The 24,779-nt window shown below is 60.6% G+C and overlaps 2 protein-coding genes and 1 long non-coding RNA gene across 8 annotated transcripts in view; 2 read left to right on the forward strand and 1 right to left on the reverse strand.

Annotated features, from left to right (window-relative positions):
* Window positions 1-10,861, forward strand: part of UAP1L1 (UDP-N-acetylglucosamine pyrophosphorylase 1 like 1) — a 12,725-nt gene extending 1,864 nt beyond the window's left edge. Inside the window, exons 4-11 of one of the 5 annotated variants that reach the window (XR_009503826.1) lie at window positions 1-70; window positions 388-560; window positions 773-966; window positions 1,426-1,566; window positions 2,148-2,333; window positions 3,434-3,636; window positions 4,051-5,149; window positions 5,325-5,364. Coding sequence is in view for 4 of the 5 variants with exons in the window: in XM_059926101.1 (XP_059782084.1) it covers window positions 1-70; window positions 388-560; window positions 773-966; window positions 1,426-1,566; window positions 2,148-2,333; window positions 3,434-3,636; window positions 4,051-4,556 (1,473 nt within the window). In the remaining variant the exon portion in view is untranslated. Of the gene's footprint in view, window positions 71-387; window positions 561-772; window positions 967-1,425; window positions 1,567-2,147; window positions 2,334-2,913; window positions 2,981-3,433; window positions 3,637-4,010; window positions 5,365-10,518 lie in introns of those variants that run through there. The other 4 variants (XM_059926103.1, XM_059926102.1, XM_059926101.1 and 1 more) reach the window with 4 other exon arrangements.
* LOC132367546 (uncharacterized) lies at window positions 4,999-10,036 on the reverse strand. The gene is made up of 3 exons (XR_009503827.1): window positions 8,504-10,036; window positions 5,662-5,799; window positions 4,999-5,462 (listed from the first exon to the last, which is right to left on the reverse strand). It is a non-coding gene; the product is annotated as an uncharacterized LOC132367546 (long non-coding RNA).
* A 562-nt stretch (window positions 10,862-11,423) lies between the features above and the next one.
* On the forward strand, window positions 11,424-23,985 carry LOC132367544 (endoplasmic reticulum mannosyl-oligosaccharide 1,2-alpha-mannosidase). Of its 2 annotated transcripts, XM_059926105.1 has the most exons (13): window positions 11,424-11,690; window positions 12,093-12,201; window positions 12,907-13,022; window positions 14,709-14,863; window positions 15,145-15,254; window positions 16,259-16,444; window positions 17,167-17,315; window positions 17,688-17,876; window positions 20,005-20,195; window positions 20,950-21,070; window positions 21,528-21,725; window positions 21,810-21,941; window positions 22,703-23,985. In XM_059926105.1, the coding sequence occupies exons 1-13, from the start codon at window positions 11,580-11,582 to the stop codon at window positions 22,904-22,906; spliced, it is 1,971 nt and encodes a 656-aa protein (XP_059782088.1). In that variant the 5' UTR covers window positions 11,424-11,579; the 3' UTR covers window positions 22,907-23,985. The 2 variants fall into 2 exon arrangements, with proteins under 2 accessions (XP_059782088.1, XP_059782090.1); XM_059926107.1 differs by lacking the exons at window positions 11,424-11,690; window positions 12,093-12,201; window positions 12,907-13,022 and adding an exon at window positions 13,186-13,253.
* The last annotated feature ends 794 nt before the right edge of the window (window positions 23,986-24,779 follow it).

Genomic DNA, 24,779 nt, shown 5'->3' on the forward strand with positions numbered 1-24,779 from the left:
ATGCTGCCTGCTGTGACCTTCGATGGCAGGGCCATCCTGGAGCGGAAAGACAAGGTTGCCATGGCGCCAGGTACACCCCATCCCTGAGGCAGGGAGGGTCCGCCTGGCCTAGAATGTGGAGCTAGCTAGGGGTCAGGATGCCTGGGACAGACGCCAAAATATGCTGCCCAGAGGCCGCATGGTCCTGAGCCAGTGGCCTTCCCTCTCTGGGCCTTGATTCCCATGTGTCATGTGGAACAGCCACAGGGCTATTTGGATGGCGACAGAGAGCGGCCTCAGGCACAAGGTCCAGCCCCGGGGTATCTCGCCTGCCTCTGGCGCGCCCTCAACTAGCTGGCTGAGGCCGGCAGGAGCCCTTCCAAGACCCTTTGCTTTCTCTCTCTGCAGATGGCAACGGGGGCCTGTACTGCGCGCTGGCGGACCACCAGGTATTAGAGGACATGGAGCGGCGCGGAGTAGAGTTTGTGCACGTGTACTGTGTGGACAACATCCTGGTGCGACTGGCCGACCCGGTCTTCATCGGATTCTGCGTGCTGCGGGGTGCCGACTGTGGAGCCAAGGTGAGCCTGCCGCCCCCTCGCGTCACCCCGCCCCTCGCGTCGCCCCCGCTCCCTCGCATCGCCCCGCCCCGCCCCTCGCGTCGCCCTCGCCTCTCCTTTCGGCCTGCCCTCCACGCCCCGCCCTCCTCCCAGCCCCTGGCCCCGCCTCCTCCTTCCCGCACGCTGGGCCCCGCCCCAGTCAGCCGTCCCCGCCCGTCCGGTCGTGGCCGCAGGTGGTGGAAAAGGCGTCCCCCGAAGAGCCGGTGGGCGTGGTGTGCCAGGTAGACGGCGTACCGCAGGTGGTGGAGTACAGCGAGATCAGCCCCGAGACGGCCCGGCTGCGTGCGCCCGGAGGGGGCCTGCTCTACAACGCGGGCAACATCTGCAACCACTTCTTCACGCGAGACTTTCTCCAGATGGTCACCAGGTGTGCAGGGCGACCAGCCGGGCCACAGGGACTGGGGGCAGACCTGAGCTGGGTGGGACTGTGGGGTGCGGTACGGAAAGGGTCTTGCGCTTAAACAAGCTGGAAGCAGCGGAGCGCTCCAGTATCTGGTACAAGGCTCTGCGGCCGAGTGGGCGTGGCCCTGCTCCGGGGGCGGGGGGGGGGCGTTGCCCGCAGGCACCACGTCCACCCCGTGGCTTGCCAGTCGCCACTGGGCTTGGGCAGGGATGTGGCCGATGGGGCCCAGCTCTCAGGCTGGGGTGCATGAGGATGCCTGGCCCTCCAGAGACAGGGCTCAGCCCCCACCGCCCTGTGCCTGCTGTGTCCATTTGTCCATCTGCCCACCTGCCCCGGCTGGCCGGGCATGGGGGAGGTGGGCTGGGGCTCCAAGATGTCCTGTCTGAACTGTGTCTTTCCTCCCTTTGGCCTCCTGTCCTCTAGGGAGTTCGAGCCCTTGCTGAAGCCACACGTGGCTGTGAAGAAGGTCCCCTACGTGGACGAGGAGGGGAATCCAGTAAAGCCACTCGAGCCCAACGGGATAAAGATGGAGAAGTTCGTGTTTGATGTGCTCCCGTTTGCCAAGTTAGTGGAGAAATCATTCGTTTTTTCCTCTTTCCCTTCCCTGATTTGGTGGTGGTTCTGAGGCCCAGCCAGGCAGGGAAGTGGAGGCTGGGGGCTTCACAGTGGGAGTGCCCTTTCGCAGGGGGGAGCTGGGGGGCTGCAGGTGGGTCTCAGGGCAAGAAGGCTAGAGGAAGCAGCCCCTGGGGTGGGAGCACAGGGAGCGTCTGGGGCAGTTGGAGCCCTTGGGGTTGTGGACTTTGGGGGACACCCATGTTCTCTCCTGAGCCCTCCATCTGCCCCTGGCTGGGAGCTAGGAAGCTGTTTCCAGGCGAGGTTGCTGGGGACTCCCAGGGTATGTGGCCCTCACCCTGGGGGGTGGGGTTGGTGGGGAGGGGAGGGAAGGGAGGACTAAGGGCAGCTCCGGGATCTCAGAAACAATCAGAAACAAAGACTCACGTGGTGCCCGGGGGGCCCTCCGCAGCCTGCTGCCTGCAGACCAGACCCCCACGTAGTCCTGTCACCCGGCCTGGCCTTCACCTGCCCAGGACCAGGGTGTCTGGGCTGGGAGGTTGGGTCCCCAGCTGTCGTCCCCGCCTCCCCAGGAACTTCGTGGCCTTCCAAGTGCTGCGGGGGGAGGAGTTCTCCCCTCTAAAGAACGCTGACTCGGCTGAGAGAGACAACCCCTCCACGGCGCGGCGGGCCCTGCTCGCTCAGCACCACCGGTGGGCCCTGCAGGCGGGAGCCCACTTCCTGGACGCACACGGGGCCCGGCTCCCCGAGCAGCCCAGGTGAGTGTGGGCTGCAGGGTGCGACCCGAAGGACAGGATGTCAGGGTGTCGCGGCCCAAGTGCCAGCCCCAGGGCCCTGCTGGCTGTGCTGTGGTCTGAGCTGGGGTGGGCGCTTCCGCCCTGGCCCCACACCGAAGGCAGGTGGCTGTGTGCCCAGCCCTCAAGCTCTGCTTAGAGCCCCACGGGACATGGGGGTCACACCTTCCCTGCTCATCAGAAGCTCTGAAGCCAAGATCCAGGCGTGACATCCAGAAAGCGGCAGGCAGGTCATTTTTCGGGGTGTGGAAAGAATAAGACTTTAGGTGTCTCCTTCTGTGATTGTCAACGGCCGCCCCCTAAGCCTGGTTGCCTGGGCTCTGTGTGAGATGCCTGCGAGGGGCGAGGAGGGTTTTCCAGCCCAAGTCAGAGCCTGCCGCTCGGGTGGGGCGGTGCCCGGGGCCTAGCTGTCCGCGAGGAGGGCGGCGGGTGTGGTGGACAGCCTGGCCGGGCGGGGACTGGGCCAGCCAGCGTGGTGGGTGGTGCAGGGGAGGGCCCCGGGGTACGCACCCCCCGAGCAGATGGTGACAAGTGCACCCCCCAGCCCACCCGGCAGTGGAGAGCCTCCGGCCATCTGCGAGATCTCGCCCTTGGTGTCATACTCCGGAGAGGTGAGAGCCGCCAGGCCCATCTGGGGCTCTTCTGGGGTCGGGCTTGTGTGGTTGGAGGACGGGGGTGAGGTGGGAGCTTCGTGGGAGGTCACAGCTCTGCCTCAGTCGACCAGCGGGGTAAATGGTCCCTTAGTTGCAGAGGACTTTCCGAGATGTGGGCTGCGGTGAGGTGTCGAGAGGCCTCGGGGGGTCAGGGAGGACAAGCCAGGTTCATCGGAGCCTGGGGTTTGGGCCAGTGGGAGCTTCGCTGGGGCAGGAGACCTGGCTCCCCTTTCTCTGGAGAGTTCTGGCCTGCACTGTGGGAGGGCTTGCCCTGACCTGAGATCTCAGGACATCCAAGCCTTGTTCCTAGAAGCCTCTCTATCCCGCCCCTCGCTGATTCCAGGCTGACTTGGCATCTCACCCGGAGCCCAGGGGCTGGATACCTGATCATCATGACCTGCTTGTTTCCAGGGACTGGAGGTGTACCTGCAAGGCCGGGAGTTCGAGTCCCCGCTCATCCTGGACGTGGACACGGCCAGGACACTGCAGGCCTGACTCCCTCCTAGACCTGCCAGCTCCGGGGTCCCCAAGGCTGAGGACGCAGCCCCGGCCTGGGCTCCAAGGAGGAAAGCAGGCTGCTCTGAGTTTCTGGCTGCAGAACATGGACCACAGAAGTAAGCATGCTGGTTCACTCCACGAGGGTGGGAACTGTCCCGCCACCCGGTCCCCTGGACCCAAGTGACCCCAGGCCTGCTGTGGGCCCACTCGGCCTCTCTGGCTTTGCTCCTGCTGTGGGGTCCGGACCGCAGGCAGAGGGACTCAGGACCTTGCGCAGCGGGGCTCAGAGGAGGCTGATGGGGGGCCCGAGGGAGGTGTGGCGGCATCGGCTGAGAGCCGCACCGGCCTGTCTGAGCTGAGACCTGACGGGGCAGGACGGGGCAGGACGGCGTGGTGGCTCCTCGGCCCCAGGCGAACCCGCGTGGTGAGGAGGAGCAGCAGCCGCCCCGCGCTCTTCTGCGGAGATGAGGACGGTGTCCTCCCCTCACAGGGCGGCAGGTGTGCAGCAGCTGCCCCTCCCTCCCTGGCAGCTGAACCTGGGGGCCGCAGCCCAGCCCCCTTCCGCGCCCGGCTGAGACCGACAGCGGGTCGGGATGGCTCTCCGGAAGCTTGGCCTGCACGCCTCGCACTGAGTGCTCTGGAGTTCCGCCCGAGGCCTCAGCCCCCAGGAGCCAGTGGGACCGGTGCCGATGCTGGAGGCTCCCGTGGTGGTCGATTAGTCTGGAGTTTAACCAGGAGGGGCGCGCCGTCCCCGCCCAGCCTGCCGGTGGCTTCTGACAGATCCCGGGGCTCACGCTCCGCCCCTGCTCTCTGGGGAGGGGTGGGGGGCGCAGCCTCCGTATTTGGGGCCATGGCCCCCTTGCTGCACCCCCGCAGCCTGGCCGAGGCAGGGAGAAACCAGCTGGCTCTGGTCTCTTGCCCCTGGCGTGGCTGCTCGGGGTCCCAGTGCCCACTTCCCCGTCTGGAGGGCAGCACAGCGGCACCTGCCTCTTCCTGCTGCTGTGAAGAGCATCCTGAAACGCGGCCCGCTGCTTAGCCGAGGCCGCCTGCCCCCTTGCCGCCCCGCAGTCCGCGCGCGGCCATGCTTTCCCCGGGAAGGCTGCTGTCCGGCGGTGGGTCCGGAGGCGGTGATCCCTCCAGCGACTTGGAGTGGACGGGGGCTGCGTCCACGCCTCCCGGCCTGGGTGTGATGGCGGGGTCAGGGCCACGCCCAAGGCCCGCAGGACGACTTTGCATCCATCCAGGCTCTGCCGCGCTTTTCAAGCCTCAGAATCGAACCTTGTGCCTTAGTTTCCTTCTCCCCGCTGCTCCACAGGCAAGCAGAGGGCCTGGGGCAGAGGAGGGTCGCCAAGGGGGAGGCCGAGGTTGAGGCTCCCGCCACGGCCCAGGGGCTCCTCACTGCCACACCAGGACACCCAGCAACCTTTTTTGTACGCACGTAGAGTTAGTTGGGTAAACTGTTGAAGCAGCTCGCTTTCGAAAAACCTTTTTATTTTCACGTGAAGTTTCACACATGGCACAGAGGGGTCCGGGGTACCCTGCACCGAGTTTCCTGCAATGCTCGCATCTTCCGTGATGCTAGGACACTGTGACCAGGAGACCCTGCTTGTGCCGAGTCCTTTCTCACAGGTGAGGCTCCCTGTGCCCGCTTTGCACTCAGGGAGCAGCCCGGTCGGTGGGTCCCTTCGCCACAAGGGCCTCCCTCCTGCTCCCTTGAGGGCCACACGCCCCCACCATCTCTAACCCAGACGGCCGCTAGCGAAGCAATTGAGTTGAAAGACGGCAAACCCTCGATTTTCCACAGAATGTGGGGATTTCCAATAAACACGAGGTGCTGTGATGCAGCCCGGCCTGGTGACCGCAGTTTCTGACCAACACGTGTGGGAGCAGCACCGGCTGTTCCGAGGGCTGCATCCATCCAGGGGCTGCAGCCTGCTGGGCCCTGTGGGAACAAGAGCCCACAGGCTGTGCTGACCCCGCTCTGGACTACCCAGGAATCTCCCCCATGCTCCGTCTAGCTCTTTCCCAGGGTCTCAGGGGAGCCCGAGGTGACCTAGTGGGTCTGGCACCCTGGGGGTGGGCCCAGAACATGCCATTTGAACCAGCTCCTGCGCCCTCAACTTTGACAGGCTGTGACTCACCTTCCTGCACATGCATTCTCCAGATGCCACCGTTTCCCTGGTAACTCATTGCGCAGGGTGGGGTGCATGAGGGCATCGCTGGAACTGCCAGCAGAGCTGTGTGTGGGAGAAGACCCGAAGAGACCCCAGGGATGACCCCTAGAAGGGAAGGGGCAGGAAGGGAGGAAGATCTTTCTGGAGCGGGTTCAGACAAGCCTAGGTGCTGAGCAGTAGGTGCGCGTGTGGGGGAGCCTCCTGAGGCCCAGAAATGCCACAGCTGAGAAGGCAGGAAGCAGTGGGCTCCCCACGGAGGGAGTGGGCAGCCAGGCCTGCAAAGCACCAGGGAGGGGCCCTGAGCTGAGGGAGGCCTGAAGGGGGACCTTGCTTGCCCCTGGGTCCCCCACTCATCCCTGAACAGGAGGAAGGCGACAGCCCAGCCAAGGAGACTTGTCACCACCCTGAACTCTGTTTCCTCCCATGGACTTCCCCACAAGTGAAACGTCCCCTTTTCTTCCGCAAAGTAATGGTCCTGTGCTTCTCTGCACTTGGCTGTGGTTAGCCATAGTTTGCACGTCCTGAATTCTAATTCCTCTGCTATTCCCAGATAAACTCATTTTGCTGGTAAAATAACTAGCTGCTTTACTTGTAAAGTGGACATTACTTGGTGTCCAGAGGTGGGGTCTGAAGGAGGCAAACCCTGGGGGCTGACAGCCCTGCCGCCACATGCCCTTGGCCAGTCTCCTCTGGTATTAAGGCCCTCCTTCTGGTTGAGCTCTCTGGCTTTATTTGGGATCTATCTGTTCTGTTTTTTTGCATGTGGGGAAGGCTCTGTCCTTTTGCTGAATACTTGTTCGTTCTCCTTATTGGAAATGTGCTGGAATTTTCCTAAAACTCCTTTGGGGTCGTGTTATTTAGGATCTTCTCTTTTGCTCTCGAGAAAACCTCTGAGAAATGCGGTCCCAGTCATCTCAATGCTGTAAGTGCGGTCCCTCTTCAGGAACCTCCGCTGGTTTCATGTTTAAAAACTATGGCCCCTTAACCAGAAATAATTCAGAACACTAGTGGCCATTGTGGGGAACTTTGGTTTTCCCCAAACTTGTTTGTCTCAGAAATCAACTCAGAAAGCCATGGCTCTGAAACTAAACAGACTGAGTGGGATGGTTTGTTGTTGTTTTTTTTTTCCCCAGCCTGTGGGATCTTAGTTCCTCAGCCCAGGGATTGAACCCATGCTCCCTGCAGTGGAAGCACAGAGCCCTGACCACTGGATTGCCAGGGAATTTCTGGGATGCTTATTTTAATTTGTACCTTGAGGCTTCCAAACATATCCAGGACTCTAAAATTGCCTCTTTACAAAATAGCACTTCTAAACTAACTAATGGAGGCTAGCAAACACTTGAAAGAACACGAAATGGTTTCTGAGGCCTTTCCCCTCCCCTCCTTGTGCCCCCAGCCCCGCCTTCACTTCACCCTCTGCCATCCTCGCCTCCTCTGGGCCTCCCACCCCCTCCTCTTAACCCTTCTGCTGAACTCCCCTTTTCCTCAAAACCTCTCCCCACTTCCCCCTCCCCTGAACTTTATTAAAGTTAAACCTTCTGGGGGTCCAAATGCTAAAGCCCTAGTTTTTTATGTTCCCTGAACTAAGTAAAGTTGAATTGTTAGCCATCCATAGTCAAAGATTTTCTGAAAGTAACTGAGAACACCCATAGGTTTGCTGAAGAATTTGACATTAGTGATTCAAACTTGTCAACCTGGCTTCTCAGATATGTATCAATTAGTCCACAGGCTTATTAGTGAAGGTCAGGCCCCATACTGAATGAAACCAAATGGGAATCTGGAAGGGATTTGGAAAAACAGACCCTGACTGTTGACAGGCCTGAGGACTTGCTGGAGATCTTTACTGAACATTTCAAAAGCTTTTCCTAAGCTTGTTGATGGGAACAAAATTCAAGCTGGCAGGCAACGACCTGATAAACGTGTTCACAACTATTATAGTTGACTTCAGGTTGTCCTTAAAGAAAATTCTGGTCTTCCTCTGGAGACTGAATCTGTAACCGAGCAGGACTCTATGGGGCCTTCCCAGAACAGCCCCTCTCCCCCACCATGTCCTCCACCTGCCTCTTGTCTGTAGAAAACCTTTAGTCTCCCAGGCCTTCCCCGAGTTCCAAGAGTACATTTAATCAGAGAAGTGAGAAAATGCAGAAGAAAGGAAAACAAGCAATACCAAAAAACAATAGTTTAGCCATTAAACAAAGCCAAGGACCTTTAGTTCCTCCTCAAGGGCTACAGATAATATTCTGAGCCATGTTCGTGAGCTGTGTTGAAGATACTAAAAAGCCCACCAGGTGGAAGAAGTTAACTGTATGCTGTCGCTCCAGCATGTAGACCCCAGACTGGTTGGAACCAGAAGGTTGATGATGCTGACTCCCAATAACCTCACCACCAACCAATCAGAAGAATGTCCAAACTTCCCACCAACCGATCAGAAGAATGTCCAAACCTCCCTCGTGGCGCAGTGGTTAAGAATCCGCCTGCTGATGCAGCGGACATAGGTTTGAGCCCTGGTCCGGGAAGATCCCATGTGCCACGGAGCAACTAAGCCTGCGTGCCACAACTACTGAGCCCGCGTGCCTAGAGCCCATGCTCCGCAACAAAGATGAGCCACTGCAATGAGAAGCCCGAGCACTGCATCGAAGAGTAGCCCCCGCTTGCCGCAACTAGAGAAAGACCGCACGCAGCAATGAAGACCCAATGTGGCCAAAAACATTTTTTTTTAAATCAGTAAAGTTATTTAAAAAAAAATGTCCACGAGCTGGTCACACACCCCACAACCCTCCTCCCTCACCCTGTCTTTAAAAACCTTTACCTGAAAGACTTAAGGGAGTTCGGGCCTTTTGAGCACCAGCTGCGTGGACTCCTTGCTTGGCGCCTGCAATAAACGCCGCCATTTCCTTCATCACACACTGGTGTCAGGAGATCGGCTTTACTCCATGGATGATCAGACCCAAGTTTGCTTTGGTAACAAATCCACTCAGGTAGCCTTTAACTCTGTGTTCATTAGCAGGCGTAACTGGGATCCTTCCCTTCTAGATGAAAGGACCTGGGTTGAACCGGAAACCACGTCCACTCCAGATTTAGCTAATTTAGCCACCAACTCATCTGCACTCTATTCAACTGAAAGGAAGTCCACTCAAACCCTTAACCTTCAACTCCAGCAAATGAAGGTCCCTAAGTAAAACCCAAATCCTCCTAATTCCTGCTATTATTGCAAAAAGCCAGGACTTTGGGAAAAAGATTGTCACAAGTGTAAGTGCCTCAAGTGCCTTCAGCCCTCTAACCAGCCTTTCCAACGCCCTCCTGACCACCACCAACGGGCCTCTGAGGAACCACAGGGGTTCTTCCCAACCCTCCCTCTTCATCAGCTCAGAAAAACAACTCTCCAGATTGGGAATGAATCTCTTTTGGCACCAGAGCCACACTCTCAGTTCAACTGCGGTAAAGCAGCCCCTGCCTCAGAGCACGAAAGTGATCCAAATAGTGGGGGTCTCTGAGGAACCTCAACAGGGTCCTGTCTCTGAACCTGTTCCTTTTCGTTTAGGCCCCTGAGAGATACCCACACTTCCCTCCTTAGTCTCTCCGCCCCTATTCATTTATTGGGCCAAGACGGCTCAGCAAATATGCTGGAATTTCTTTCTCCCAAAATGGGAAATAATTCTAGAATTTCACAGTAACAGTCAAAATAGCCAACCAGGTGAATTAAGTGACACTTCGCTGTCTTTGCTTTGTCTCTGACGGTCCTGGAGCTGATTCGGGAGACGCTGATCATTTGTCCCTACTGAGTCAGCTACCATCCTCCTTATGGGCAAAATCTCCAACTGATATTGGCAAAATCCACAGTACTCTTCCCATTAAGACTCAAATAGGCCCCTCGAAACCTCTCCCCAGAACTAATCAATAACCTATGAGTAAAGAAGCCCTTCAAGGTATAAAGCCCATAAGAGGATTCCAAGGCTCAGAGCCTCATTAGCCCTTGCGTTAGTCTCTGTAATACTATTAAATATAACCTGTGAGAAAGCCCAATGGCCGAGGATGGAGGTCTGTCCAGGACCTGCAGGCAATAATCAACGTTGCTGCCCCTCGACACCCTGTTGTTCTTAACCCCCATACTCTACTAGCATCCATTCCTACTGAAAGCAAATGTTTTCGCTGTAATTAATCTATGCTGTGCACGCTTTGGACAGGCACACCTCAGAGAGATTGCGGGTTTGGTTCCAGACCATTACAAAAAAGCGAGTATCACAATAAAGCAAGTCACATGAATGTTTTGGTCCCAGTGCATATAAAAGTTATGTTCATACTCTTTTGCAGTTTATTAAATGTGCAATAGCATTGTGTCTAAAAAACAATATACATACCTTAATCTAAAAATACTTTATTCCAAAAAATGCTAACCATCATCTGAGCCTTCAGCAAGTTTTAATATTTTGCAATAGTAACATCAAAGATCACTGACCACAGATCACCATAACAAATATAGTAGTAATGAAAATGTTTGAAAAATTCCAAGAATTACCAAAATGTGACACAGAGACAGGAAGTGAACAAATGCTGTTGGAAAAATGGCGCCCACAGACTTGCTGGATGTAGGGTTGCCACAAACCTTAAATTTGAAAAAAACACAATATCTGCAAAGTGCAATAAACCAAAGTACAATAAAACGAGGTGTGCCTGAATTCCAGCTGATAAGGCTAGCTGAGACCTTTTCAGCCTTCACTTGGGAAGGACAATACATCTGGACATTAATGCCCCAAGGTTTCACTGAAATTCCTTCTTACTTTTCACAAGGCTAAAAGGCTGATTTGGATGATATGTTTCCTGCAGGCTCTACTTTATTACAACATGTGGATGATTAGCTGCTCTGCTCGCCTCCTCAAACCTCTTCACAGGAAGACATCATCCACCTGCTAAAACTGTTGGTTTCAAAGGAGCATTAAAGCCTCCAAGGAAAAACTGCAGTTGCTCAAACTCAGGATCGCTATTTAGGGCACCGGATCTCGGAACAAGGACGCATTAGGATCCAGGTAGGCTTCATGGCATTCTGAACTTCCCCAAACCTAACACTAAGCCCCACCTAAAATGGACTTTCATACACAGCAGCCCTTCCCAACTTCCCTTTTTTCTCTGAAAGGACTATTCCTTTCCCTGGTCTCGACATGGCTATTACAGGCCATATTTGCACACCCTTAACTGCAATTCCTCTGCCATTCCTGGATAAACTCATTTTGCTGATAAAATAGCCAGCTATTTTTAAGGTTGATAGGTCAATGGATGAAAACTCCCAGAGCCTCTGACTCTGCAACGGGCCCCCCCGTCCTCTCGCTGACCCCGGCCCCCCCCAGGCCCCAGCCCCTCCGGGTCAAATCCACCTGGTGGGGGAGGGCGGGGTCGAGACCTGGGGTCCGGGGCGCAGAGGCACCCCGCCGACATGGCGGAGCGGTGGCACACCTGCCCGGTGTCAGCGCCAGCCCGAGAAGGCCCGGCCCATCCCACGGCCCACAGGCCCTGCGGAAGCCGCGCGGGGCCGCAATGACGGGGAAATCCCAGGGGAACCGGCTCGAGCAAAAACCCCTCCGGCTGCGCAGCCACACCAGCGGGATGTGCGCAGGAGCGAGCAGTGTGGGCGTGACGTCAACGCGCACGGACGGAGGCGCGCCGTGGGACGTAAGTCCGCACGCAGGAGCAGCGACGGCGGGCGCAGGCGCAGTGGGACTCCGAGGGCGCGGCAAAGGCGCATTGGCTCAGAGCGATGGGCGGGGAGTCGACGGCCCCGCGATGGCCGCCTACCGGCGTCGGACCTGTCGGCCTCACGGCCCAGCTCGGAGCCGGGCCTCCTGACGACGCCGGAGGGCGAGGCTCCCCGGCCCGCTGCCGCTGCCGCTGTCATGTATCCGCCGCCGCCGCTGCCGCCGCGTCGGGACTTCATCTCGGTGACGCTGAGCCCCGGCCGGAGCTACGACGGCGTCCAGGGCCTGAGGCGGCGCTCGTTCTGGCGGGTGAGGGGCGGCCTGGGGGCCTCCCCAGGGCGAGCACACGAACGGGGCCGGCCCCGCGGCTCCCGGGGTCCCCGGCTGCAGGGCCGAGGCGAGGCCGGCGGAGCCTGAGCCAGCACACGCGGGCTGCCGGTCTTTCCCCGCTGCCCACCTGTGAGCCAGAAACGGCCTCCGCGTGGGTTTGCATTCTCCTCGATCGCGGGCCCGTGCGGTGTGTCGTCTGCAGCAGTATCATCCCAGCCTGCGGCCCCTGCCGAGAGGCAACTTCCTCCAGTTCAAAAGCAGCAGATCCCAGGCTGGGCCTCCGGAATTCCTCGTCGTCCCCACGGAGTGTGTCACAGTGGGGGAGATTTCCAGCTGTGCTCTTTTCAGTAAAAAGTGTCACTGTCTGTCTGTCTGTCTCAGAAATGGAAGCAGCTGTCGAGGTTACAGCGGAACGTGGTCCTCTTCCTGCTGGCGTTCCTGATGCTCTGCGGCCTCCTGTCCTACATCAGCGTGGCCGACGAGTGGAAAGGTACCAGCTCCACGATTCCGCAGTGATCCGTGGGGGTCCCTGAGGGCGGGCTAAGCGGCAGCAGCGCGATCTCGCAGCTGCAGGAGGCGTAGACGTCAACACATTGGCAGGAAGTGGAAATACAGGGAAGCCTAGAGTGTTCCCACGCCCCGGCTGGGAGGTGGCTGTTGATTTGAGGTTGTGTGACTGTTTCCCAAATGTCTGCTGTGAGGACCGGCATCTCACCCTCTCTGTCTCACAGTGAGATTCAGGTCCTGAGACTGAATGCTGAGTCTGAACGCGTTGCGTGAATTTCCTAACACGCGCTACCGGGAGCTGGGCAGGGCCAGGCAGGGTGCCAGCGAGGAGGTGCGGGGTCCCTTCTGAATTGCTCTAGGATGGCTTCTTTGAGGAGGAAAGTTAAAGAGCCACTGTAGGTTTACTCCAGTAAATGGCCCGTGTGCCACTTTGTGCCCTTACCGAAACGGAAAACATAAAGGCAGAGTAACGGGCACGTGGGTGGGGATAAGGGCAGAAACTGCCAGGTGCTTCGGAAAAGGTGTGATTCCCTGTGGCCGTTCTGGAACTGCTTGAACTGCCCTCTTCGGAGGTCCCACCGCGTCCTTTTACACGGAGTCAAAGCTGTGTGCATGCTGTCTCGAGTGCACGTTGAATGTCCTCCAGGCCTTGTGGCGAATTTGAGATAAAGTAGATCCTCCTGTTTAGCCGTGGGCAGCAGGTCGGCAGAAGGGCCGAAGATGAGACCCGCAAATCCACCCGTCTTGCCAGCTCCTCGGAGAGCAGCTGAGAACCCGGAAACCTTCGCGGGGGTGTCCCCTCAGGTACTTTGAATAAACTCTCCGTGGAGTTGTAACCCGGGCCCGTGCCAGAAGCACTTCGGAACAGTACGTGCTGTTTCAGACAGACTGGGAAGGGTCCTGTTTCTTCCCATTTGTTTGAGGTTCTAACCTCACACTCCTTACTCTGGGCTGGTTGGATGAAGGAGACGGGGGAAAGGAGGAGGGCCATTCTGTCCTTCATCTTCTTTGCGCATCTGCTGTGCCGGATCCTTGGTAGGTGTGAACGAGACCCATCCCTTTCCTGTGGGAGCTACTGGCGGGGGACGCTCAGGCGGGCGCTCCGCTCTGGACCTGCCCAGACCGAGTTGCTGGGGGCCCGAGCATCAGTCGGGGCCTGGGGGAGAGGGTTGGGAGTACGCAGAGAGGGGGAGGGAGGGGCGAGGCCTCGTGCTGGGGCGCTTCCGGGGACGGGGGGAGGACGTGGAGACTAGAGGGCAGTCTGGGCAGCCAGAGAGCCAGGGAAAGTCCCCTGCAAAGGGCGGTGGCTCCAGGGGGCACGGCCTTGGAGAACCCGGGGCGCTCTGCACCTGGGGACACCCTCCACTGCGGGTTGGGGTGTCCGTCCACGTGCGCCGAGGGCCCCCCAGGGAGAGGATCCTGGGACAGGTGCCGGCCTCACACCCCTGCAGGGCTGCCCCGGGGAGAGACAGGCGGCCGTTCTCCCCGTGTCCTCCTGGAGGGTCTGTGGGTAAAAGAGGGAATTTCTCCCTTTGGAGCCGTGAGCATCCTTTCTTCCACTTCCGTGGCTGCTCTTTTGCCTGTTGACCTTCAGAGTCCTGTGAAAGCAGAACGCGGCACATTCCCCACTGAGAGACACCTTCCCACACCTCAGCGTCCAGGACCCCGTCTCTGGTGTCTAGGAGGGGCTGGAGGTGAGGGGCTGAACACCCGTGTCTCCTCTGGCACAAGTCCTGGGGCCGCTGTGCACCTGAAGGCCGCTCGGACATTCTCTTCCGCTCAGACGCCAGCACTCGTCCCCAGGACCTGTTTGAGCGATGCAGCTTTGTTTCGGCCAGACCTGCGCTCTTGACCCGGGGGGCGCAGCTTGGTGGGGTTTGAATCCTTGGAAGGAGAATGTCTTCCGGGATCCTCCAGCAAGGTTTCCACGGATGCTGAAAAGCAGAGACTTTTCCATTCACAAGTCAGCGTCCTCACGTCCTGGAGGAGTTGCCAGCCACGCGCACTGTTGAGGGCTGGCTGGGAGCCAGGAGGGGCGCCGCCCTGCCCGCAGCGCTCTGTCACTGACCGGCCACCTCTGCCACACCCTTCCGAGGAGGGAGCTGGGGAGTCCGGGCGCGGGCCTGCGACAGTGCCGTCTGCGGCTCCGTCCGTGGGGCCGTGCTGGCTCTGCCCCTGCCGGCCCTGCTACCCTTAGGGTCTGACAGCCGGAAACGTCCCTGCCAGGGGCTTAACCCGCTGTCCAGGGTGACACTCGCCCGTTGGCAGAGCCTCCATCCGGGTGGTCAGGGCCAGGAGCTGGCGAGTAAGGGGCTCCTCCCAGAGCTGCCTGTCGTAGGAAAAATGAAAATAAGTTCCTGTGGGAATTGCAGCCGCTCCGCGAGTCCACAGCGCTCCCTGCGCGGGGCCGCGTCAGACGGGGGGCAGCGTCCCAGATGGACGATGGAATCATTTCACGAGTGACTCTTGTCTCTTCTTGTCTCTGCCCAGAAGCCTCCAAGGCATTTCCGACGGGGACCCCCCAACCTGCAGATTAGAGCCCCCGATGGAGACGCCAAGGACAGGAGGCAGGAAGAGGCCCAGAGGAGGGCAGAGGCGGTGGGCCAGGGTCCCCGGGAAGACGAGGCGCAGGGAAGCCGCGTCAGGTACCGGCAGCAGCCGAGGCGGGCTGAATGGGGGCGCAGAGGCCGTCGGGGTCTCTGTGGTGTCTCTTTCCCTGAACGACAGAGAACCAGCCTGACGCGTAATGGCCTTCTCGTTCCTGTTCCTCGCAGACAGCGTGTGCCCCGTGGGGGGTGGGAGGGCGGGGCAGGGCCCCCCGCGTGGAGGCCGAGTCTGAGCCCAGCTCGGCCGTGACCTCGACCTCGACCTTGGGGCGTCAGCACCTCTGCCCGGGGTCTGAGCGCTCTCCCTCCTCCCGCTCCAGCCGGAGGGGCACAGGGCCCGAACCGGAGCAGGGCACCCAGCTGCCTCTGAGAAAGGCAGAGGCCCCCACCAGACCTTCCCCGCAGGCCCTCAGGACGAGGAACAGTCCAGGTGAGGTCCCGCCTGCGCCCTCTCGGGCCTGCCCCGGGCACTCTGAGGGAGGGGGCGTGTGGACACGCACAGGAGCGGTGGGGCGGTGGGGGGCTCCTGCCGTCCCTCCGAGCACCGCTTAGCCTTGGACACCCAGGTGCAGGGACGCGCGGGTCTCGTGGTCAGGCACCCCTTGGAGCTCTGGTGACGACGTGGGGCTCCTTGGCGGCTGTCGTCCCGTGTCCGGCGCTGCAGCCGCACAGGAACGTGTGTGCGGGAGGCTCGTTTCCCGCCTGTGTCCGGGCAGCCAGGGGCCTGGGGGCTGCGGTCCTCATGTTGCCCCTTGAGGGGTCAGTCTGTCCTGTTCCCATTCCACGGACAGGAGAACTGAGTCTGGGTCACCGCCGGGACCCTCTGCTCTCGGTGCTGGAGCCCCCAGGGAGGACAGGAGAGCCCGGAGTGGGGACACGGGGCGACCGTGTGGGGTTAGAAATGGACGGCAGAGCCGTGGGTGTCGACGCTGACGGGACATGTGCTGAAGCTGTGGACACACGTGTTCCCCTGCGCGGTAGCCCCGTGTGTGCGCATGGTCCCCCCGCGTGTGGCGGGAAGCTGTCTCTGGACGCGCCCCGAGGGCGCCCTGGGGAGTGTCTGAGCGGCCTTGGCGGTGTCTGCTCCCCGTTTTGTCCCCTTTGGAAGTGCCCGCAGCTGATCGGGCAGGACGCGGCACCGCCAGACGAGGTATTCTTCTCCGGGTCACCAGCGCCTGTCACGTTTGATGTCCCCAAACCAGACTGCACGTCGCAGCCGTAGTGGTCCTGCGGCCTCTGATCTTTTGCGAGTGGCCACTGCCCCCCGGAGGGTGGTCCCCGCTGGGCCCTGGTGGAGGCGGATGGGCCCGGGCCAGGCAGCGGGTCCTGCGCAGACCTTCACTACAGCCCACGGTACCCCACGTCAGCCTCACTCGCCGTGGGGCCGCAGGACGGCTCTGTCCGGGCGCCCACGCCCCGCTTCCCTCCTCGCAGCCTCGCAGAACGAGCGCCAGAAGGCCGTGGTCGCCGCCTTCCGCCACGCGTGGGCCGGATACCGCAAGTTCGCCTGGGGCCACGACGAGCTGAAGCCCGTGTCCAAGTCCTTCAGCGAGTGGTTCGGCCTCGGCCTCACGCTGATCGACGCCCTGGACACCATGTGGATTTTGGGTCTGAAGAAAGGTATCTGCTCGTCCCTAGCACGGGGGCCGAGCTCTCGTGCGTGACCCTCGGGCCCGAGTGGGCCTGGCCCGGGAGGTGTCCACGCGCCGTGTCCCGCTGGGCTGCGCCTCCCCTCGTCCTGGGTGCCAGGGTGGCCGTGCTGGCCGTGGGCAGTTCCTTTGTCCCCTCGTCCAGGCGCCCAGGGGATGCTCAGGACAGGCGTCCCCTGCGCCCCCTGCCGAGAGCTGAGTGAGGCTGTAGGTGGGCTTCCAGGGGCGTTCCCAGCCCGTGTTTCTGTTGCAGTCAGGCGGGGCCCGGTGGTGGGAGGTGACACGTGATCCGACGGAGTCGCCAGCGCCCCGAATCTCTCCCTAATGTCCTCCTGTGCCGCGCAGATGGGGCTAAGTTGGGATGGTGTGTCTCTAGGTGTTTCTAAACTGGCATTTTAAACATCTGCTTTAAGTCTTCTGATTGGGCTGAAGACCGCCTGCCACTCACTCACCCTCGTGGTCCTCTGTAGCGCGGCTGTGATTGTCGAGCACTTGACCTCGTGCTGCATGGCCTTCCCCCAGCTGCACACTGGCTCGATTTTTTTTGCGGGATTGGAAGCCTTCAGGGTCCCCTCTTGCACTGGGAAGTGACGTTGAAACCCTGCAGGGGATGCATGTGGCCCCAGAGGGAGCAGTCAGGGAAATGCTTGGACTGTTCATTTGTTCCTGTATCGCTGCTGTTTCACGTGATAGAATTTGAAGAAGCCAGGAAGTGGGTGTCCCAGAGGTTATTGTTTCAGAAAAACGTGGACGTCAACCTGTTTGAGAGCACCATCCGGATCCTGGGGGGTCTTCTGAGCGCCTTCCACTTGTCCGGGGATGTCCTCTTTCTGAAAAAGGCTGTGAGTGTCCCGGCACCAGGTCGGCTCACGTCCTGGGGGCACTGGGGTCTCGAGTGCTGCACGGTCGGTCCTTTTCTCGTGGGATCGGGGTGGGGAGGCGTTTGTTTGCAGTCTGCTCTCCCCTCCACGCACTCGAGTCTGTTTCCGTGCACGTGCGTGGCTGAAGCGGCCCTGCCGCCTGCAGGCATGGTCATTCGGAGCTGGTTGAGTCCAGCTCGGCTTTTGCAGCTCCTCAGGGGTGGGGCCGCGTGAAGCCGGCAGACTCATCTCTCCGCTGGATTAGATGGAAACGGGCGGCGGGTCAGTGTCGTGCCATGGAGACAGGCCGCTCTGGGACAGGAATCACTGACTCATCGCTGTGTTGTGTGTCAGGAGGATTTTGGAAATCGGTTAATGCCTGCGTTCCAAACACCCTCTAAGATTCCGTACTCCGACGTAAACATCGGCACTGGAGTTGCCCACCCACCGCGTTGGACCTCTGACAGCACGGTGGCCGAGGTGACAAGCATTCAGCTGGAGTTCCGAGAGCTCTCTCGTCTCACGGGAGTTAAGAAATTTCAGGTACGGGGGCGCTGTGCTTCCAGCTGGAGCGGGTGTGCAGCGGGCTGTCTCTGGTTCAGTGGGGCAGGTGCAGGTCTGTGCGGTCATTGATCCTGGGCCATGAGACCAGTGTCGTTTTCGGTTTTGTCCCACGTTTTTCCTGGTGAATCCCGTTATCTCGTGATACCAGAGGTGCAGGCATGAAAGGCATTGACTGGAGGGTGAGTCCTCTGCCCGGCCCCACCCCCGTGCAGTCCCGTGTCCTTAGGGTCCTGGCAGTGGACGTCTTGTCGTGCGGCGCTCTGTGTGGCCCCGGGTCCACCTGCTGTTGTCCGCGGCTCTCCTGAGCCAGTGGGGGCGGCCGGCTCCGTCGTGGCTGCTGCCGTGGGATGTGTGGAGTCACCGGGTTGTGTAGCCAGTTCAGTGCAGATGACATTGGGGTCACCCCAGCTGTGGCACCTGGACTGTGCCCACGCACGTGTCTGTCCTGGGTGGGCGGCTGGAGCGGTGTTGCTGGCGTGGCTGCTGCTGTGTGGCGGGACCAGCTGGTGCACGTGGAACGGAGGGCTGACGCTGACGCGTGTTTTTTGTTCTTGGCTCTCCATACGTTATTGCCTCCAGCAGTGTCTGCTCGCCCGCCTTAGGCAGGGCCCCGCCTGTGCACGATGTCTCTGCTTGTGGGCCTTCCTCTCAGGTTGATTCTATTTCTTCAGCTTTTTTTCTCCCTCTCCTTTTTTTTTTTTTTTTTTTATAAGATTTATTTATTGATTGATTGCTATGTTGGGTCTTCGTTTCTGTGCGAGGGCTTTCTCCAGTTGCGGCGAGTGGGGGCCACTCTTCATCGCGGTGCGCGGGCCTCTCACTATCGCGGCCTCTCTTGTTGCGGAGCACAGGCTCCAGACGTGCAGGCTCAGTAGTTGTGGCTCACGGGTCCAGTTGCTCCGCGGCATGTGGGATCTTCCCAGACCAGGGCTCGAACCCGTGTCCCCTGCATTAGCAGGCAGATTCTCAACCACTGCGCCACCAGGGAAGCCCCCTTTTTTTTTAAAGATGGCATTTTATTTTTATTTTTAAATTAATTAATTAATTATTTTTGGCTGCATTGGGTCTTCGTAGCAGTGCGTGGGCTTCTTACTGTGGGGGCTTCTCTTGTTGCAGAGCATGGGTTCTAGGTGTGCAGGCTTCAGTAGTTGTGGTTCCAGGGCTCAGTAGTTGTGGCTCACGGGCTCTAGAGCACAGACTCAGTAGGTGTGGCGCACGGGCTTAGTTGCTCCGCGGCATGTGGGATCTTCCCGGACCAGGGCTCAAACCCGTGTCCCCTGCACTGGTAGGCGGATTCTTAACCACTGTGCCACCAGAGATGCCCTCCCTTTTGTTTTTAATTGAGACTTAGTTTATATATCGAGAAATCCTGTCTTCTTCTGTGTACATTGCGTGTACTCACATGTTTGTGACCGTCATCATTATGTAATTCCAGAACAATTCCCTCACCCAGATTGAACCCAGCACTGTTTGCCGACCCCCCTTGGCAGCCTCACAGGGCTGGGCTCTGGCACGGGCCCCATTCTGGACAGTTCTTGTCCTTCCTGCAGTGGCTGCAGTCTGGGCGTTGAGTGAGCGTGCAGTCCTCAAGGTTGCAGGACTGGTCAGAATCCTTCCTTTCCGAGTGCAGACAGGCTTTATCGTGTGGGTTGACCGCGTGTCTAGACGGTCACCTGCTGAGCTTTGGCCTGTGTCCCACTGGAGATCTTGACAACACGTCTCCTGTCGGGTCCCATCCTGCACAGACGTCCTCGTGTGTTGTCCAGCCATACTTGTACCTCTTGGTGTGTGATTGTGTCTTGCTGGATTGATTTTTCTGACAGTCAGTGGTTCGTCTTCTGAGTTTGCGTGTTGGGGTGCTGTGTATCTTCTGTGTATAAGTGCGTCGTCAGGTCCTTTGTCCATCAGTGGACTGAAGGGGTTGTGTGCACGTTGTCAGGACGCATACATGCGCTATGGTGGCCACTTGCTCCTAAGATGTCCCCCAAGGGTGGGGGCTGAGAACCGTGGCGAGGGCGGGTTCAGCCCTGTGGTCGGGCCCGTCGGGGCGGCAGCGTCCAAGGAGCGCAGCCCGCCCTGCTCACTGCCCTGCCCTCCTCTGCCCCAGGAGGCCGTGGAGGAGGTGACCAGGCGCGTGCACTCCCTGCGCGGGAAGAAGGACGGGCTGGTGCCCATGTTCATCAACACCAACAGCGGGCTCTTCACCCACCTGGGCGTGTTCACCCTGGGCGCCAGGGCCGACAGCTACTACGAGTACCTGCTGAAGCAGTGGATCCAGGGTGGGAAGAAGGAGACGCAGTGAGGCCCGTTTCTCTGCCCTCGGGGCGGGCCCCAGCTCTCGGGGTGGGGGGAACAGGCAGCCGCGCCAGCCAGGGCCGGGCCCCTCCGCGGGGCGGGTGTCTCCTCACAGCCTGTGTGCAGAGCCAGGGCCCGGCCGGCCGCCGGGGTCCACGGCTCGCCAGTGCCGGGCAGCCGGGGTCTTCCTCGGGCCTGTGGCCGCCCCTCTGCCCGTCCGCTCCCACAGCCGGCAGCCAGGGCCACCTGGGCCTCCTCGAGCTCAGTGCCCTGACCCTGAAAACGCACGCTTTCCCGGGGAGCGGCGCTAGCTCCTCGTCCAGCTTAGAAAATAGAGATGAACCCTCACGAGGGTGCTGGGATCACCTCAAGTCTCAGGCCAGGGGTGACAGTGACCCAGAATCAGGGGCAGGGGCAGCTCCAGGCCATCACCCACGGGTGAGACGAGGGTGTCACCAACTGGGGAGCTCGCGGGCTGGTTCAGAGAACCGGGGTGGGCGCGTCGGGGCCAGGGGCTCGGCAGAGACTGGTCTCTGGTGGCCCCTTGGGGCTGGTGGGGAGGCACGGGCCCTGGTGAGGGGCGGGGGCAGAAGCCCACGGGGCTGGCACGGGCCTCCACGCGGAGACTGGCGGGGCGCCACCCCAGACAGGGCAGCCGCGAGAATGGGGACGGGAGCTCAGGGTCGTGCCCTTTGCCGGAACACGGGGGCTGTGCGCCCGCCTGGCCCGAGCACACGGGCCCCGCTGGTCTGCACAGGCTGCTGGAAGACTACCTCGAAGCCGTGGAGGGAATCAAAAAGCACCTGCTGCACAGATCTGAACCCGGCAAGCTGACCTTCGTGGGGGAACTCGCGCACGGCCGCTTCAGCGCCAAGATGGTGAGCACGAGCGTGGTCTGACGTGGCCTAGCGGGGTCTTGGGGCTCCACCCTTTGTCCTTGACATCTGATGGCTCGTGACAGGGGGAGCTGAGGTCTGTGTGGTGCCAGGGCCCCTCCCCTGCTCCAAGCCCCGCCTTCCATGCTCGGGGAGCCCCGCCCCCAGCTCCCCCTCCCCCTGTCCTCCTGCAGCTGGTGCTCCGTCGGCCGTCTGGGGCAGGAGGTGAGGGAGACCCGGGTCAGCATGTGCTCCCCGGGAGGTGCCGGTCCTTCTAGCAGCTTCTGCCCTGCGCGCGTGGGGCCCCCGGTGTGTGGCCTGCAGTTCAGTCCCCTGTTGGAGCCCTGCCGGCACTCAGGCCTGTTGGCTCCTGGGAACATGGGAGGCCTGATAACGCTGGACCCGTGTGGAACCCGTGAGGCCGCAGGTCCACGGTGGTGAGGTGACCCTCTGATTCCAGGACCACCTGGTGTGCTTCCTGCCAGGGACGCTAGCTCTGGGCGCCCACCACGGCCTGCCTGCCGACCACATGGAGCTGGCCCGGGCGCTCATGGACACCTGCTACCAGATGAACCGTCAGATGGAGACGGGGCTGAGCCCCGAAATCGTGCACTTCAACCTGCACCCCCAGAAGTCCCGTAAGGACGTGCAGGTCAAGGTGAGCCATGCTGGGGCCTTGGGGCCCGGCGGCGCCAGGGCAGGGGCGTGGCAAGGCTAATCCTGAGCCCGCGTTCCTCCCCAGGCGGCCGACAGACACAACCTGCTGCGGCCCGAGACAGTGGAGAGCTTGTTCTATCTGTACCGCTTCACGGGCGACCGCAAGTACCAGGACTGGGGCTGGGAGCTCCTGCGAAGCTTCAACACGTACACGAGGGTGAGGGCCCGCCCGCCGCCTGGTCCTTGTCCCCAGCTCCTCACTGTCACCTGCCAAGTGGCTGGATGGGGGAGGCCCCACCCTGGCCGCGAGCGCCCAGCTGCCCAGCACTGCCCTCGAGGTGTATATGACCCGGGGGCCAGGGCATCCCTCCTTCCTCTCTCGGGGGGGCCAGCCTGTGTGGGGAGGGTCCCTGCCGTGGCCCGAGGTGCACAGAGCGTGTCCCTCCTGGGTTGTCTGTGTGGCCTGGGCAGCACTTTCCCACCCGGAGGTGACTTCTGGGCCGCTGCTCCCCAGGACGGGTGCCATGACCACCACCACCCCCGCTGTGCTCAGGCCCAGCCGCCCATCGTACAGCCGGGGCCATGGCTCAGAGAAGGTCCTGCCCTGCCCAGGGCCCACTGCCCACCCCAGCAGAGCGGAGACTTGATCTTTGCCCTGTGGCACGTGAGGTGCTGGGTTGTACACCCCTCGGGTGACCTCAGGGCTTTTGCAAGACCTGTACAGGTTCTGGAGGTCGCACTTTCCATCTGGTCACTTGCAGGCTGCTGGCATCGCCCAGGGGGTCCCTGGAGGAACCACGGCTGACCTCCAGGGCGGCCAGTCCCCTTGTGGGCCTTGGGGTCCTCACCGCCCCAGACCCTGCCCTGGGGAGCCGTGTGTGCTGCGGTGGGGCAGGGTCTCGGGAGGGTGCCTCTAGCCTGCAGCCCTTGAAAGGGCTGAGCCTGCATCGTGACGCTGTGGCCTTGGCTCTCGTGCAGGTCCCCTCTGGCGGCTATTCTTCCATCAGCAACGTCCAGGACCCCCGTAATCCCCAGCCCAGGGACAAGATGGAGAGCTTCTTTCTGGGGGAGACGCTCAAGTACCTGTATCTGCTCTTCTCCGATGACCCAGACCTGCTCAGCTTGGACACTTACGTGTTCAACACGGAGGCTCACCCCCTGCCCATCTGGGCCCCCTCCTAGGGCGGGACGGCTCCCAAGTGGGTGCTGCCCGGGGGACTGATGAGTCCTGTCATCGAGGGTGCCTGTCGGCAAGACCCTGGCCCTGACCTTGGCTGTGTGGTGTCCACCCAGCCGGCTGGACGTGCTCCAGGCCGGGCTGATGACAGAGGCCAGCGGCAACTGGGCCAGGACGTTTCAGGGCCTCATAGCTGCTTGGGGTGGCCGCTGGGCTTCCGGTGCTCTGCCACTGGTTCTGGGCTCCTTGCCTGGTTCTCATCGGGGCACCGTTAGGAACAAGTAGGAATAAATCAGCGCTGTGATTCAGGGAGGTCCCGTCCACCCGGGGAGCCTCTTCCTTCTTCCTGAGAAAATCAAATCGTGACTACATTCCTGAAACCTAAATGCCCTCCTGCTGGCCGTGCAGGGCTTCCTAGGGGTCCTGGGCCCTCTGGTCACCCTGGGCCACACTGGGTCCCCAGAGCCCATGATGAGATCAGAGACAGGTGCTGCGGGGACAGCCTGGGTACAGCTCAGCCTCGGGGCCTCACAGCCTGTGAACACGCCCCAACCCGGGGGTCTCGGCATCTGTGGCCTCATGGGGATCCGGGCCCCTGGCTGGCTGTGGTGGTTACACGTTGGATTCAGGGATCCTCCCCTTGCCCTTGCCGGGGCTGGATGGGCAAGTTCACCGGCTCCCAGGCCAGCCCTGATTGATGGACTTTTCAGTGGCGATAAAAGTACATTTGTTCTAACTGGCACCCGCTGTGTCTTTGTTTCCGGAGTCGCAACTGTGAAACGGGGAGGGTCGGCGGGGGCAGTGTTTGTTTGGGTCAGGTTTGACATGTGTCCAGAGGTCAGCTTTGCCCCTGCCCCTGGGGGGGAGATTTGGGAGTGTCAGCTCCACGGGGCAGGTGCTGGCCACAGTGGAGCCCAGGGTGAGAGTATGCCTGTGACGGTTGCCGGTGCCAGTGAGCATGGTGGGCCCCACCTGCTCTGCCCGCTTCTCTGGTGTGTGGGGTGTCCGCACCTGGGGTTCCTTCTCAGGGTGCCTGGTCACCCTATCTCATTCCTTTTTTAAAAAATAAATTTATTTTATTTAATTTTGGCTGCATTGGGTCTTCGTTGCGGTGCACGGGCTTCTCACCGCGGTGGTTTCTCTTGTTGCGGAGCAGGGGCTCTAGGTGCACGGGCTCAGTAGTTGTGGCTCACGGGCTCTAGAGCACAGGCTCAGTAGTTGTGGCGCACGGGCTTAGCTGCTCCGCAGCATGTGGGATCTTCCCGGACCAGGGCTCGAACCCATGTCCCCTGCCTTGGCAGGCGAATTCCTAACCACCGCACCACCAGGGAAGCCCTCATTCCTTGTCTTTAGCCGGCAGCGCCCATGCCTTAGGGCTGACCCCCAGGGTGGTTTTCCAGAGAGGAGCCAGGATCCTGGGCCTCAGCTGGCCCTAGCTCCCAGGCCCTGGTGACCTTGTAGAACAGGCCAGCCCTTTCTCCGTGTTAAATGTGAGGAGACATCGGTATTCCTAGAAGCCTCTACACAGGCGCCGGACCCGGGGTCAGGCAGGGCCTGGCCTGCTGCTGTGGCCCCGCCTCCACTCGCACCTTCTGTGCTCACCCTCAGGGCTGCCGCCCTCCACTTGCCCACGGGCCCCGCAGGTTCTGTGCCCGGCAGGTGCCCAGCAGGTGTGCGGGGCCTGTGTCTCAGCCGGCCTCTTGCCCTGCCTCTCACGGTCGGTCTGCCTGCCTGGCAGGACCTCCCCGGCTGGAGGGCGCGCTGTGCTCCGTCGCTGCCCCGCCCCCCGCCCCCCACACCCCAGCGCAGGAGCCTCTTGGGCGGCAGGGTTCCCAAACGGTGGGGCCTGAGTCCGCTGAGTGACGCAGACTGTCCCCC

Source organism: Balaenoptera ricei, chromosome 6 (assembly GCF_028023285.1).
Source record: "Balaenoptera ricei isolate mBalRic1 chromosome 6, mBalRic1.hap2, whole genome shotgun sequence".
NCBI lineage: Eukaryota > Metazoa > Chordata > Mammalia > Artiodactyla > Balaenopteridae > Balaenoptera > Balaenoptera ricei.